This window comes from Bos javanicus, chromosome 13 (genome assembly GCF_032452875.1).
Source record: "Bos javanicus breed banteng chromosome 13, ARS-OSU_banteng_1.0, whole genome shotgun sequence".
In the NCBI taxonomy this organism is placed as follows: Eukaryota; Metazoa; Chordata; class Mammalia; order Artiodactyla; family Bovidae; genus Bos; species Bos javanicus.
In genome coordinates this window covers 75,803,663-75,818,223 of record NC_083880.1, presented here as the reverse complement: position 1 = coordinate 75,818,223, position 14,561 = coordinate 75,803,663, and the positions used below count along the sequence as shown (strand labels likewise).

Genomic DNA, 14,561 nt, shown 5'->3' with positions numbered 1-14,561 from the left:
CTCTTCGCACGAGGTGGCCAAAGTACTGGAGTTTCAGCTTTAGCATCATTCCTTCCAAAGAAATCCCAGGACTGATCTCCTTCAGAATGGACTGGTTGGATCTCCTTGCAGTCCAAGGGACTCTCAAGAGTCTCCAACACCACAGTTCAAAAGCATCAATTCTTTGGCGCTCAGCCTTCTTCACAGTCCAACTCTCACATCCACACATGACCACAGGAAAAACCATAGCCTTGACTAGATGAACCTTTGTTGGCAAAGTAATGTCTCTGCTTTTGAATATGCTATCTAGGTTGGTCATAACTTTCCTTCCAAGGAGTACGTGTCTTTTAATTTCATGGCTGCAGTCACCATCTGCAGTGATTTTGGAGCCCAGAAAAATAAAGTCAGCCACTGTTTCCACTGTTTCCCCGTCTATTTCCCATGAAGTGATGGGACCGGATGCCATGATCTTCGTTTTCTGAATGTTGAGCTTTAAGCCAACTTTTTCACTCTCCACTTTCACCTTCATCAAGAGGCTTTTGAGTTCCTCTTCACTTTCTGCCATAAGGGTGGTGTCATCTGCACATCTGAGGTTATTGATATTTCTCCCGGCAATTTTGATTCCAGCTTGTGTTTCTTCCAGTCCAGCGTTTCTCATGATGTACTCTGCATATAAGTTAAATAAACAGGGTGACAATATATAGCCTTGATGAACTCCTTTTCCTATTTGGAACCAGTCTGTTGTTCCATGTCCAGTTCTAACTGTTGCTTCCTGACCTGCATACAAATTTCTCAAGAGGCAGATCAGGTGGTCTGGTATTCCCATCTCTTTCAGAATTTTCCACAGTTTATTGTGATCCACACAGTCAAAGGCTTTGGCATAGTCAATAAAGCAGAAATAGATGTTTTTCTGGAACTCTCTTGCTTTTTCCATGATCCAGCAGATGTTGGCAATTTGATCTCTGGTTCCTCTGCCTTTTCTAAAACCAGCTTGAGCTTCTAAAGTGAGGCTTGTCTGATTAGGTAGCTACTCTGAGCCTGTTTCAGTTTATATTAATTGAAATAAAAATTCCTTTTTCAGTTGGACTAGGCACATTGCAAGTGCCCAGTAACCACACGTGGCTAGAGGCTGTCCAGATATGTAGATAGCCCAGATACGGAATGTTGCCATCACCATAGAAAGTTCTGTTGGACGGCACTGCATTACAACTCTCCATACATTAACATGTCGTGCTGGATGTAGTAGGTGGAAACATCTAGCTACGGATTGGCTCAGCATAGAACATGCTAAAAAAATAATTTTATCAGTGTCTTAAATTTCCCTTGATTAGATTCTCCTGGGCTTGCGGTTTTTGAAAAGATCCGCAAAGAAAAGAACACAGCTATCTTCCCATCTTCTCAACTGGTATTTGCTATCCAGGCCCCTCTGAACTGCCTTTCTGCCAGGCTCTTTGGCATCTTGGTGCACTGGCTGGGGGAAAAAGAATCCAGGATGTGCTGGGCCCCCGTCTCCCCAGCCTTCAGCCTCTGTTGTTGCATTCTTTTCCCGTTGTGTCTCCTCCTGAACTGATAACAGGGACCAGGTCTTCTTACCTCTTTAATGTGGGCTAGCGATTTCTAGTCCTGGCTTCCCTCGTGGCTCAGTCAGTAAAGAATCTGCCTGCAATGCGGGAGACCTGGGTTCAATTCCTGGGTGGGGAAGATCCCCTGGAGAAGGAAATGGCAACCCACTCCAGTATTCTTGCCTGGAGAATCCCACGGACAGACGAGCCTGGCGGGCTACAGTGCATGGGGGTCACAAGAGTTGGACACGACTTAGTGACTAAACCAGTGATTTGTAGTAGCTGCTCAATAAATGCTTTTTGAATGAAGACTCTCTTGCAAGAAATAGAAACTAAGGGAATAAAGTGGTTGATTGGATTTTCTTTGCTTTTTTTAAAAAAGAAATTTTTATTTATTTACTTTTGGCTGAGCTGGGTCTTTGTTGCTGCGCAGGCTGCTCTCTGGTTGCAGAGAGCAGGGGCTACTTTCTCACTGTGGAGCGTTGGCTTCTCTCGTTGCGAAGCATGGGCTCTAAGACGCACAGACTTCAGTAGCTGCAGGTCCCAGGCTGTACAGCACAGACTTCATAGCTGTGCATGGGCTTAGCTGCTCCGTGGCTTGTGGGATTCTCCCGGAGCAGGGATTGAACCTGTGTCTCCCACATTGGCAGGCAGATTCTTTACCACTGAACTACCAGGGAAGCCCTGGATTTTCTTCTCTTTTTTTTAATCTTTTTTTTTGAGCACACTTGCAGCATGTGGGATATTAATTCCTAGATCAGGGATGAACCCGCACCCACTGTAGTGGAGACCTGAGTCTTAACCACTGCACTTCCAGGCAAGTCCCTGAATTTTTTTCAAATGATAAAGTCAGTTCATCTCCTGGCAACAAGCTGAAGTATACAAAGAAAAAGCTCAGAAATCCTCTGCCAGGTAACCTAGTTGACAATTTGATATGTTTTCATCTGTCCTTTGTCTTCCTCTTAGAAAAATATAAACAAAGGTATACCACGTTGGGTTTGCATTGTCTCGATCTTAGCCATTTTAGCAAAGCATCCTTTATCTCTTATCCTACTATTTACCTGCTTTGCCCTTCTCTGCTCTGCCTTAAAGGGATTTTCAAGGTTACGATTAATTATCTTGACAGTTAAGAATGATGGAAACCTTGGCAAATGGGGAATTTCATGTTCCATCCTAAGGGTAGGGGAAGCAGCCTGGAGGATCGTACCATGTGGAAATGGGGACTTTTTGTGGCTGGATCTTAATTTTCTTTTTTTAAAGAGGAGCTAGTAATCTGGATTTCTAGATCAGTTTTTCCCAATTTCTAAATATCAGCAACTAAAGAATCACACAGTTGTGAGGGGTGGGCTGAATGCAGTCTGGAATCCTTCCGTGGGGCCATCTCCCACCCAGGCCAGGGCTGTCAGTTTGCTTAGATGATTTCCTGGCCACTGCTTCTCTTCTAGATCACTGGCTCATCTCATCAGCTGTCACTTGGGCCCTCTTCCTAGTAAGACTGACCTGGTTTTGCCCTTCACCTTCTTAACCAGCCTCTAGTAACCGCCCATACCCACACAGGAACATGGGGACCATCTTTTAAACCAGGCTGCTATTTCTTGGGTTGAGACCAGACATATTAGTAGTTGCTGAGAGTTACTTGACAAATATCTTTCAAATCGAGACTCCCCTCAAGCCGGGTGAAAATGTTTTTATCTGAGAAGCCCAGGGAAACAAAGATGGAGACAGAAGAGAGCAGAGTTAATTTCTCTTGTCGCATGCCTGTTGAGTGGGATGGAGGGAAGATGAACTTGAGAAGTCATTTTTTACTCTCCCCTTTTTGAGGTCGAGCCCATCTTGCTGGCTTCCCATGGATGAGTGCCCATGCGATGGGCCCCTTTTTTCGTCTTGCAGGCCCATGCTGGACAGTCCAGGCAAGCCTTCAGGGAGGCATGGAAAAGAGAACCTCGGTGGCCTTAAAAAGGTCTGATAAGAAAAAGGGAGAAGAATCTGGGTTAAGAGGTGTGGTAAACGATCATCACAGTGGGGAGTCTCCCAGTTGGGAGTGTGTTTTCCCTGGAGAAAGTCATTCTTTTCTAACACTAAATCTTTCTGAAACAATAGCTCTCCCCAAGAAGAATGGAGGGAGTTAGGAAATGAGTGGCCAGAGAAAACCCTTCTGAGTTTTCCGCCTTTGGTTTCTCTGTAATTGCATTTAGCTGCTAGGCCCCATCACGTTCAAGATATAAATCCTCACTTAATCTCCTCCTTTGGGGAAAATGGGCTCTTTAGGCCAGAAGCGAGAATAGCCGAGTACCTGTTGAAAAGGGAATTTCCTCCTTCAGTTTCTTTCAGACCCTGGAATGGCCAGGCTCCCTTTTGTGTAATCCTCCCTGCCCGCTTCACCAAGACCCTCTGGCCGTCTTGGTTTCCCGGGACAAATGCTTAGACCTGGGAAGAAAAACTGGAGTTTGCTGTGATCACACTTCATTTAGCTGGTCCAGTGTGTTTGGGGACTGCCTCTGAGCCACATTGGGTGTCAGTCATTGAGCTACAGCAAAGAAACACAGAAAAACTGAGATTGAGTTCTCATTCTGGAGGAGACACAATAAGCTAGCGAATCAGTAAAAAAGAGAATGTTTTGATAATTTCCAGCTAGAGATGACTTCAGTGAAGGGGCGGGCTGTGGGGGCGGAAACTATTTTAAGATGATAGAAGAAGCCACGGAGACTGGGTTGGTAAGGGAAGGCTTCTCTGGGGAGGTGACTATTGAGGTCAAAAGTAGAAGTTGCCAACTATGGGAAGATTGGGCATAGAACGTGCCAGGTGGAAGAATCAGCCAGGACAAATGAGATGGCTCCTTCGGGGTTGTTTGTGGTTAAAAGTGAAAGTTGCTCAGTCGTGTCCGACTCTTTGCGACCCTCCAGGCCAGAATTCTGGAGTGGGGTAGCCTTTCCCTCCTCCAGGGGATCTTCCCAACCCAGGGATCGAACCCAGGTCTCCCGCATTGCAGGCAGATTCTTTACCAGCTGAGCCATAAAATAAGCTGTTTGTGGTTATCATTGAGTAAAAGAAAGGTGGGTAAAAGATGGGCATGGCCGATCCCTGCGGGCGTGGTGAGTCCTGATAAGATGCTGGGCGTCTGCAGGAAGCCCCTTGGCAGTGGGTTTTAAGTAGGGGATGGCTTATTTCCTTTAGGTTTGAAGAAGGCTGCTGGCAAGGGCAAGTGAATAGTCCCAGGGCTGGGATCAAGATGGTGGCCACTGTGAAGGGCGGGCCAAACGGGAACCGGCAGGAGGAGGGTGGGAAGGGGAGGAACAGCTCTCTGCAGAGCACTTGCTGTGTGCCAGACACCACGTAGGCACTTCCATGCCTCCATCCTAACCCTGCCAGGTCTGGCATTCTTCACGCATGTTGAGGATTACTAGGATTCTGAGGCCAGCGCTCTCCCAGGCTTCCTGAGTCTCACTTGAGTAGGGAGGAGAGGGCGTTAGGAGGCATCCTAGGGTGGAAGGTCACGGCCGGGCTGGGTCTGTGGGCCACCAACCTGGTGCTTCTTTGATCTGGGAGGAAATCCTGAGCCCTGAGGAGATTTGAAGCTGGCTTGGTTGAACTTGTGCCAGCCTGGGAGGACTTACTATGAAAGTCTGGTATTTCCCATCAGTGAACCCTTTTCAGGAACAGGCTGGGAAGGCCTCATTGGGGGGCAAATCAAGGTGAAGAGGCAAAATGATTGGGGGAAACTGGTTTGAAATTTCTGGGTTTATGTCTTTGCTCTGGCACCGAGGTTACCTACCAGTAATAACTGGTGGTGTTTTGAGCTGTTCACTGTGCTCACAAAACCTCTTTTATTCCTAACAGTCCTTGAAGGAAGAGTCTTTAACAGTTAACAGCTGGGTTGACTAGGCACAGAGGTTAAGTCACTTGCCGAAGGACTTGGTGAAAGGGCTCGGATTTAGACCTGGTGGGGTGTGGCTCCAAAGTCCACGTGCTGAACAACAGTGTTGTGTTGACGTTGGCTGGCACCAAACATGCCCTTGTGTGTGAAAGTCGCTCAGTTGTGTCTGACTCTTTGTGATAGTCCATGGAATTTTCCAGGCCAAAATACTGGAGTGGGTAACCATTCCCTTCTCTAGGGGATCTTTCTGACCCAGAAATTGAACCGGGGTCACCTGCATTGCAGGCGGATTTTTTTTTACTAGCTGAGCTAGCAGGGAATCCCCCCTGGTAAACATGCCCGTAGTGATAGAGAATTACAAGGTGGCACCCTGGACTTCAGGAAAGTCAGCTGACTGATTTGGGGGAGGGGGTGTTGTCTTTGGAGTGGGACCCAGCTATGATGGAGCCCCAGCCTGCTGCTTTGACCTGCGTGCCTTAAGGCACAGGTGATTTCACCTCTCACCGATGAAATGGGTACAAAACCATCATCGTTGGACTTTGCTGGTACTCCGTTGGTTTAAGATTCTGTGCTTTAACTGCAGGGCACAGGTTTGATCCCTGGTCGGGGAAGTTCCAAACGCCCTGTGGTACGGCCAAGAACCAAAGCAGAAAGTCCAAACAAAAACCATCCTTACCTCATGGGATCTGGGGGAGGATTTGTAAAGTAGCTTCTTAATAAATATCAGCTGTGACTCACACAAGCCAAGTTTGAGAAAGAAAGCGCAGAGATCCTGTCCTGGTTATACTCTCTCCCCAGTGTGTTATTCACAAATTCCCAGTATTTGTCCTGCTCAGCTTTTTGTCCATCTGCAATCAGTTTCTCATTCAGTATTTCTAGGTGGAATATATTCTGTATCCATTATTTATTAGTCACTTCCTCACGGGCTTGCTTTTCTCTGGGCCACAGTTTCCTCATCAGTAAAACGGGGGGAGTCTCTGGCCCCACTGCCTCCTAGAGCTGCAGTGGGGAGTCAGTCGGTTCACACTTGTGTCGGGAGCTGTTAGTACTGTTTGTCTCTGGCTGTCCTCCCAGCGGGGCAGGGCCCTTCCCTGGGTGGTTTCTCAGGGAGCCCAGATGTCTAGGAGTTTCTCAGTGACTCTCTGTTGACTGACTGATCCCATTGTTTTCTTCTCTTTGAAATCTGAAGTCAGGGCCGCCAGGTGAAACATAAGGCATCATTTTCCTTCTTAATGGCTGCAGAAACCTTCGTGGGTGGTGTATTGACACAGAGTTAGACCTGCCTGGCAACTCCCTGGAAGTTTCTTTACTGCCAGGGATTTTCTCAACATCGGGGGCTATTGACATGTCCTGTTCCCGATCATTCACTGGGATGGGAGTTGACCTGAGCACGGTGGGGTGTTGAGCAGCACCCCTGGACGCAGAGTCCAGGTAGCAACCCCCCCTCTGCCTGGTTGTGACAGCCAGAAGTGTCTCCAGACATTGCCAAGTGTCCCCTGAGGGGAAGGGTTGAGAACCAGTTTTTCACTGTTTCAGACACCTGAGCCCCTTAAGAGCAGCTCCTCATTAATGCCAGGGTAGGGAGAGGGTGGTGGGGTGTGGGAGATGTTCTGAATTCCTCCTGCGTGCGGGGGGTGGGGTGCAGACGTGGTCCCTGGCATGTACTGGGAGCCCCATAAATCTTGTTCTCATCCATTTCTCCCCATGGCCATTTAAAAATACCTTAAATAGTTAAATACGTGACTGGGATCAGAAATCATTCAAAGAGGACTTCCGTGCTGGCTGATTTTCCTGGGTGTTCCTCCAGGCCTTTGCAAACCCGGAGCCCACGCAGCTCCTATTTCTTTCACCCAGGTTCTATCTCTGGCCTTTTTGCATTTGGATTTTGCCCCACGCCAGTACACAAAGACGTGCTCAGTCCCCTATGGATGACATTGGAGTTACTGCCCATCTTTGACTTTCCTCTTACGGCGTGTTGCAGGGGCTGTGCTAATCCATGCTTCTGTACACGCTTAAGCCTGGGGGCCTCCATATCCGGGTGATGTTTGGGCGTCCTTTTGACCGGGGTAATTTGAGTGACATTCTGGGCCTAACATCTTTGCTTCCTCCAAAAAAAAAGAAAAGAGGCAATGAGGTGACTAGAGGGCCTGTCCCTTCTTCTCTGGTGTCTTCTAGAGAATTTTCTTTGTCTTCAATAAGGCGACTTATAGAGGCCAGACCCCGCCCAGGGTGGGTGGGGAACGTTGCCTGGTTACCACCGGGGGCAGCACCTCTTCCTTCATCTGCCCACCCCCTTCCCTGTGGCCCCTTTCGTTTCCAGCCCACTTTGCTACTTCAGCTGGCGGCTGGCAGTCTTTTTGTTTCCGAACTGGCCTTCTGATGCTGCAATTCCCCATTGCAGTTTGAAAGCTACCCACCAGCACCTGAGCTTTCCAGAACCTGAGCCGAGTCCCTGCCGCCCGGATAAATAATGCACACGGGCTCGGGGCACCGGGACCAACTCCTGCGACCTTGCTCCTCGGCCAGCTGCGCTGTAAAGGCTGGGGGCGACTGGTTCCTCCACATTTTCTCTGTGGCAGTCTGGCGGGTCTTTAAAGGCCTCGTCTGTGTACACGCGTTGGATTGCCAGCCTTCTGGGCCTAGACCTGCTGAGGGGGGTGGGTGTGGCACAGCGGTTTTTTTTCTTAGGGAGTTGGGCCCTGCCTTCGCTCTGTAAAGCCTGAAAGAGCTTGGCATTCGGGAACCAGGAAATTCCTGTTGAGATGTTGTCGTTTTTTCCAGAGGCTTCATCCCAGCTGGGATTGGGGGAGGCGGGGTGGGGGAAGGAGAAAGGGCTACTTGGTTTCCATTGCCTCTAGATATTGAAGGCTAAACAGGGAATTCATTTGTAAATCAGCCTCTTCTCCTTCCCTTGTTGGAAGCCTTCTCTCTGTCTGGCCGTGAGAGTTTGGAAGTTCATCTTTTACATATGAATGTGCCCATTAATCACCACTTCTGCATTATTGGGTGGGGGAGAGAGAGGAGAAAGAGGGAGGTGGAGAGGGAGGTGGAAAGGGAGGAGGGTGGGGGAGAGGGAGACTGAGTCTGTACAGTGGGAAGATGGTTTTCTCATTTCTGGAAGAGGCGCATCAGAACTAAATTGGAAACAATTATTGAAAAAAAAAACCCACCTTCAAAATGCAAGCCACCCCAACTTTCATTTCCCCCACCCCCACCTCCCTTCTGATATTCTCAGTCGGGCCAAGTAGAACCATGCAATTTGTTGTGTTTATTCACATCAGCGAAATAAATGGCTCTCTGGTGCTGGCACTGAAGATTTTCAGCTCAGCCGAGCCGCTGTCTGCTGAGGGTGATAAATGAGAGCCTGCAAGCTTGGGGGACACAGAGGCCTGTCGTGGGCCTCGGGCTGTCTGATTGCAGGGAGGCGAGGCTGTCCCGGCCCCGCCGGCCGGCCTGGGAAGCAGTGACTCTTAGCCTGCCGGCCCTGCCGCTTCCTCCTCCCCCTGGGAGAGGCCGCTGAGCATCCGGAAGCAGGAATGTGTGCCGTGTGTGAGCCTCTGTTCTCTTTTAAAGAGAGGCTAGGCCCTCCGAACGGCAGAGCTTTCTCAATGGCAGGTAAGCGCCCCGTTCGCAGGGTTATCTGCCCCTCGCTCGCTTGGATCTCCGAGGTACCCAGATTCTGGTCCAGTGACGTGTCCCCCAAGTTGAGAATGACCCGTTTCCTCATCTGCATTCCAGCCCTTCTTTCCCTAATCTGGAAGTTCACAGTCACATGCGGGAGACCTTTAAAGGAGCCCGGCTTAGGCCAGGGTGGCCTTTCCCTGGGAGGCCCAGGTCGCGGCCGTGTCTTCCAGCTTTTGTGGGTCCCTGGTCCGCAGACTGTTCACCTGAGCGTTTCGGTCACTCACTCTTTCCTCGTGGCTGGGACCTGGTCCGTGGCAAGAGAACCGTTGTCCCCTCCCTGCCCCCACTTTTGCTCTAGATTCCTCTCCTTTTCTGCTCCGGGCCTGGAGGAAATTCCGGGCTTTTGTTTCATTATGATGTAATGACTGGCTGGAGAGGGCCTGAAGGATTCCTGGGGAGGGAGGTCTGTTAGGGTACCTGCTCTGCGTCTTTGGGAAAGGCTCGGAAAGGATGAGCCGCGCTGGGCTCTGCCGCTCCTGGTAAAAAGCGGCCTGTGGTCATGCTGGAAGGAGGCCACGATGAAGGCTGGCAGCCATGGCGCCTGCTTTCGTGGTTGAGCCTCCGCAGGCGTCCGGTCTGCCCCTGCCCCTGTCTTCGCTGTGGCAGGGGGAAACCTGGACTCTGTACGATCTGATGGACGTGGAGACATCATGCCCTGGGCTCCTTCTATATAGGCTGGTATTTCCGTAACAGAATTTGTGGCCTTGATTTAGCACGCTTTCTCGGAGAAATCGACTCTGTTTCTGGAGAAGGATGGAAGAGGAGGAAGATGAGAAAGAAGGGGGATGTGTGTTGCTTTTTAAAAGAACTAGCTACTGTTTATCCAGTGCTTCCTCTCTGTCTTACCAAGAGCATCTCATGAATTAACTCTGTTTAATCTGTGGATTACTCCGTGGGGTACCGCCATCTCCATCTGCCGGAAGGAAGCGTGGAGGCACAGAGAGGTTAAGGAACTTGCTTAGAGCCACGCTGCACTCTCACGTGTCCTGACCGCCCTGTATCCTGTGCCGCCCGGCCTGACTTCAGTGTAGGGTGACCAGCTTGTACGGGTTTGCCTGAGACTGTCCATCTCCAGCCAGCTGATGGTGGGTCACCCCACCTCTGTGGCCTTCGGTGCTGGTCCAGGCCTGTTTCATTCAGCCCCCGCCCCCGGCCGCCCCGCCATTGACAGCATCAGGGAAATTTAACACCCATAAAAACACACTACTGGGCTGGTCCTCCCCAGGAAGCGCCTGGCCTTCGGCTGGGGCCCCTTCCCTCTCTGGAGGAGACAATTCCCTGTAATTGGTGTGTCATTTCCTGGACTCTGGAGAAGGGCGGGGGAGCTGTGACTCAGGTGCCGGATGTGGGTGGGGGCAGGGGTGCCTGGATGGATGGATGGATGGACACTGGGGAGGAGTGTTGGGGGAAGGGAGATGGCTGTGGAGCGCCACTCCCCACTGGCCTGTTTTGTGATGCCAGCCAGGCTGTGGTGCCACCTGTGAGGGTTGGGAGGTGGGATGTGCTTCAGTACTGTGCATCGTTGCAAGTGACACGGTCACAATTTTCCATCTTCCTTCTGGTTCCTGGAGCACCGCAACCCCCACATTCCGCGTGATCAGAGCAAAAGGAGTGTGTGCTGTTGAACGCAAAGACCCTGAATTAGGACGTTTTCGGGCAACAGACCTGAGGCAAGCCTCTCTCCCTGGGGTGAGGCCCAACCCGTGGGCCTTGGAGTTCTGCTGCCTGGGCTTGAATCCCAGCCTGGCCGCTTGTGTGCTCTTGGGCCGGTGACTTAGAGGGAAGGACACGGGAGGCATTTTGAACAGGGCTTGGTGCATTGTGTGCAATACAAGCGCATCTTAGCTGTTGCTACCTGTGGGTGCGTTATCTGGGAGGAGGGCGTCCCTTGTGTCAAGGGACATCTAGGAAGGGCTGAGTGGGATTATTTCTGGCCTTTCACAAGACACGGGTTCGGGGAGGATGGCATCACAAGCCTGGCTCCTAATACCCAGGAGACTTGCCATATTATTAAGATTTCAGCGAAATGTCACAGGAGGGGAAATTCTGCTTCCTGCTCCATGCCAAGCTGTTTTCCTGAGTCACAGCTCCTGGCCTTTTCTTCTCTGCTCTGCTCTCTTGCCCATGTTAACTCCTTCAGAACCAGACTGACTTTGGGGGAGTGGGTGTGGGCCAGGCCCAGAGCATCCCAGGTCCTGCCACTTGGCCAGGAAGGTCTCTCAGATCAAGGGTGAACCATTTCCCTGGTGATTCGGTGCACAGTGGGTGTGTGTCATCATCGTTCCAAATTTATACATGAAATGCATTTAGAAATATGTCCCTGTCAGAATTAAATCATCATAAAGGGAAAAAAAAAAAAACAAAAACCTTTGACTCAGCTTTCTGGAAATGGTCTTCAAGGCAGCTTTGTTACCATGACTACAGCAAGGTTCCCACCCACCATTCTATCACCAGCAGAGGCCTGGCCTCCACTGGAGTGGGTAGGCTGGTAGTCAGAATGCTGCCAGCCTGCTGTCTCGTATCTCAGAAGGACCCTGAATCCAACAGGCATTTTTCAGTTTTTCTCCCTAAGAGGCTTCAGTGAGAGCCTCTGCTGTTGACAGATGTGTCTGTTGTTTGGATTCTATTAAATTTCTTGTATCCTTTTGGATACAGCCACTGTACAGATACTCACCTTAACTCCGGAGCAAGTTGCTGTATGTGTAACCGGGAACAGAATTGGGGATTTTCTTCTGTTTTGCTCAGACTAGAAGGTTGAGGATCCTCTTGGGTGTGGGCAGCCTTGGGTCAGACCCCCTCCTCTCACTGAGTTAGACCCTCCTGCCCTTTTATTTCCCGGTGGCCTTGGGGAAAACTGTTTCCTCCACTCTCAATGGCTTATGAGTATATTCATTTCTAGTGACTCCCGCCCCATCCTGCTCTTTCATGTATCATTAACGAATTTCAAAGTTAAAAGACTTTAGGATCCTCTGGTCCTGTAGCTTTTTGATCTTTAGAGTCGATTCACCTTTAAAAAGGTGAAATAGGCTCAGGCCCCCTTTCTCAGGAAGTTGCATCCACGTATAGAACTGTGGCAGGCAGCTCATGGGGCCTTGAGGCACTTTCATGGACTTCGGGTAAGAACTGGTCTGGTCCCTTTCCTTACCTTTCCTCCCATTTTACAGATGTGTCCCCGAGGCCCTGAGAAGGAGGCAGAGTTGTTCAGCTGTTTCAGTTCTTTCTCCTTGCCTCATTCCTGGCTTCTGTTTCCTGGGGTCCTGAACCAACCCTCTAGATGGCGATGAGGAAGGCAAGGCAATTCCTGAGACTGGAGAACTCAAACTCTGTCTCCTAAACACACAGGCGAGAGCATCTCAAATTAGCCTTCTCCGTAATCCTCCAGAAGCCTGCTTATACCCCAGATTGCTGGGCCTTGCTCCAGTTTCTGATTCTGTAGATCTGACATGGAGCCTGAGAACATGCATTTCCGGCAAATTCATAGGTGATGCTGCGGCTAGTGTGGGGACAACACTTGGATGGGGAACCATTGTCCTAGGAGATCTCAGCCACAGGCGGATGATTTAGATGGCCCAGGGAGGAGCTGGAGCCATTTCTGGCCCCAGAGGTTGACCAGGCGTGGGCTGGGCTGTGGGTTCCATTCATTGTGCCCCATACTCTAGCTCTGAGGTGCTCCAGGAGGCTGGTACCACTCCTGGGAGGGTTCAGGAAGTATTTGGGGTGCTTTTGTTTGTCACAGTGTTTGGAACCATCAGTGGCAGCGGGTATGAGGGGGCTGGGGTTGTCCTTGCAATGAGGAGGGGCCATCCTTTCCAAAATCCACTAGTACTCCATTGAGAAACATCGATACACTAAACTTGACTCTGGAAGAACACATGTTGAATCTACTCTGATCCACTTACACGTGGATTTTTTTTCAATACATAGAATACTTGTCTTTTCATTTTGGGCTTTCCGGGTGGCTCAGTGATAAAGAATCAGCCTGCCAATGCAGGCCACACAGGTTGAATCCCTGGGTCAGGAAGATCCCCCGGAGTAGGAAATGGCGACGCACTCCAATTTTCTTGCCTGGGAAATCCCATGGACAGAGGAGCCTGGCAGGCTGCAGTCCATGGGGGTCACAAAGAGTCGGATGCAACTGAGTGAGCATGCACGCACTTTCATTTTGCCAATTTTTAAGTGCGGGGAAAAGTTTGTATTCAATTACAGATCACAGTATGTGGAATCACAAAAAACCAGGGCTTGAGTCCTGATTCTATCCAGATTGCTTCAGCTTCCTGCTTTTTGGTGAGTCCTTTACCCATTCCTTTGTTTTTGAGGCAGAGATAGCAGTATGTGGATTTTCAGCTGTGGTGGTGGCTGCGGGCTCAACCCCTGTTGTTCAGGAGTCAGTGGTTATTTGTTTTTTCCCCAAACATTTTCCTAGCTTTCCACTGGCCTGACTTTGCTCCAGTGCTCTCCTCCTTCAAACTTTGTGCACTAAGGGAACAATATGTACAGAAGCAGCACCTTGGCCCAGTGGCTTTCAGTTTTGCCTGGCCTGGGTACCGTTTCTCCTGGGACACATCTCCTTTGAGCCCCCAAAATGGTTTTGTTAAACACCTGTCCTCTGATACATAAATGGGGTTATTTGGATTTATTAGATGCACACAGAACAAATTTCAAGCTCCTTCCTGGGGTCTGTAGGCCCGCACGGATCAACCCTAAGCTTGTACATCTGGTCACATTTTTTATCCTGAGTCAGGCCTCTGTCATTTGCTCATTACTGGCTTTGGTTTGCACCTACTGGTTTTTTTTTTTTTTTTAAATATGACACTGTACCTTCGAAATACTTCCTTTTTATTTTTCCTTATTTTGTTAAAGTAGTTCAGGAACATGGTCAAGTACAGCAGGATACACAGCGGAAAGAAGAAAGAAGTCCTGCGTCCACTCCTTGCAGATTCTCCTCCCCTGAGGCAACCTCCGGTCCCCATTAAGAACTTAGGCTTCTGTGTTCAACTAGGAGTATTTTAGGCTTATGTAAATATGAATATATATGAAAACATCTTTTTCAAAAAGAAACAAAAAACCCAAACAAAATGGAGGAGAAGAAAAAAAAAAACCCCGAAAAAAACCAAGCTAACCCAAACCAACCCATCTTTTTTGGGCTGTGTCTTTTGGTCTATTATTGGTGCTAGACATGCATTGCTTTTTTGTACATGGTGTTAGAGAATGTTCTAATTTTATTCTACATGTAGCTGTGCAGTTTTCCCAGTACCACTTATTGAAGAGACTGTCTTTTCTCCATTGTATATTCTTGCCTCCTTTGTCATAGATCGACCATAAGTGTGTGGGTTTATTTTTGGGCTCTCTGTCTTGTTGCATTGATCTTCGTGTCTTGTTTTTATGCCAGTACCAAAGTGTTGTGATGAGTGTAGCTTTGTATTAAATAATATAGTCTGAAGTCAGAGAGTGTGATTCCTCCA

The 14,561-nt window shown here is 49.4% G+C and overlaps 1 protein-coding gene across 26 annotated transcripts in view; it reads left to right on the top strand.

The window, feature by feature from the left end:
• The window catches only part of ZMYND8 (zinc finger MYND-type containing 8), a 125,058-nt gene that overhangs the window by 22,285 nt on the left and 88,212 nt on the right, over nucleotides 1-14,561 (top strand). The window contains exon 1 of one of the 26 annotated variants that reach the window (XM_061437841.1): nucleotides 8,487-9,030. The exons of 24 other annotated variants lie outside the window; for them this stretch is intronic. In XM_061437841.1, the coding sequence (XP_061293825.1) occupies nucleotides 8,952-9,030 (79 nt within the window). In that variant the 5' untranslated portion in view covers nucleotides 8,487-8,951. Of the gene's footprint in view, nucleotides 1-8,486; nucleotides 9,031-14,561 lie in introns of those variants that run through there. One more of the 26 variants, XM_061437858.1, reaches the window with a different exon arrangement.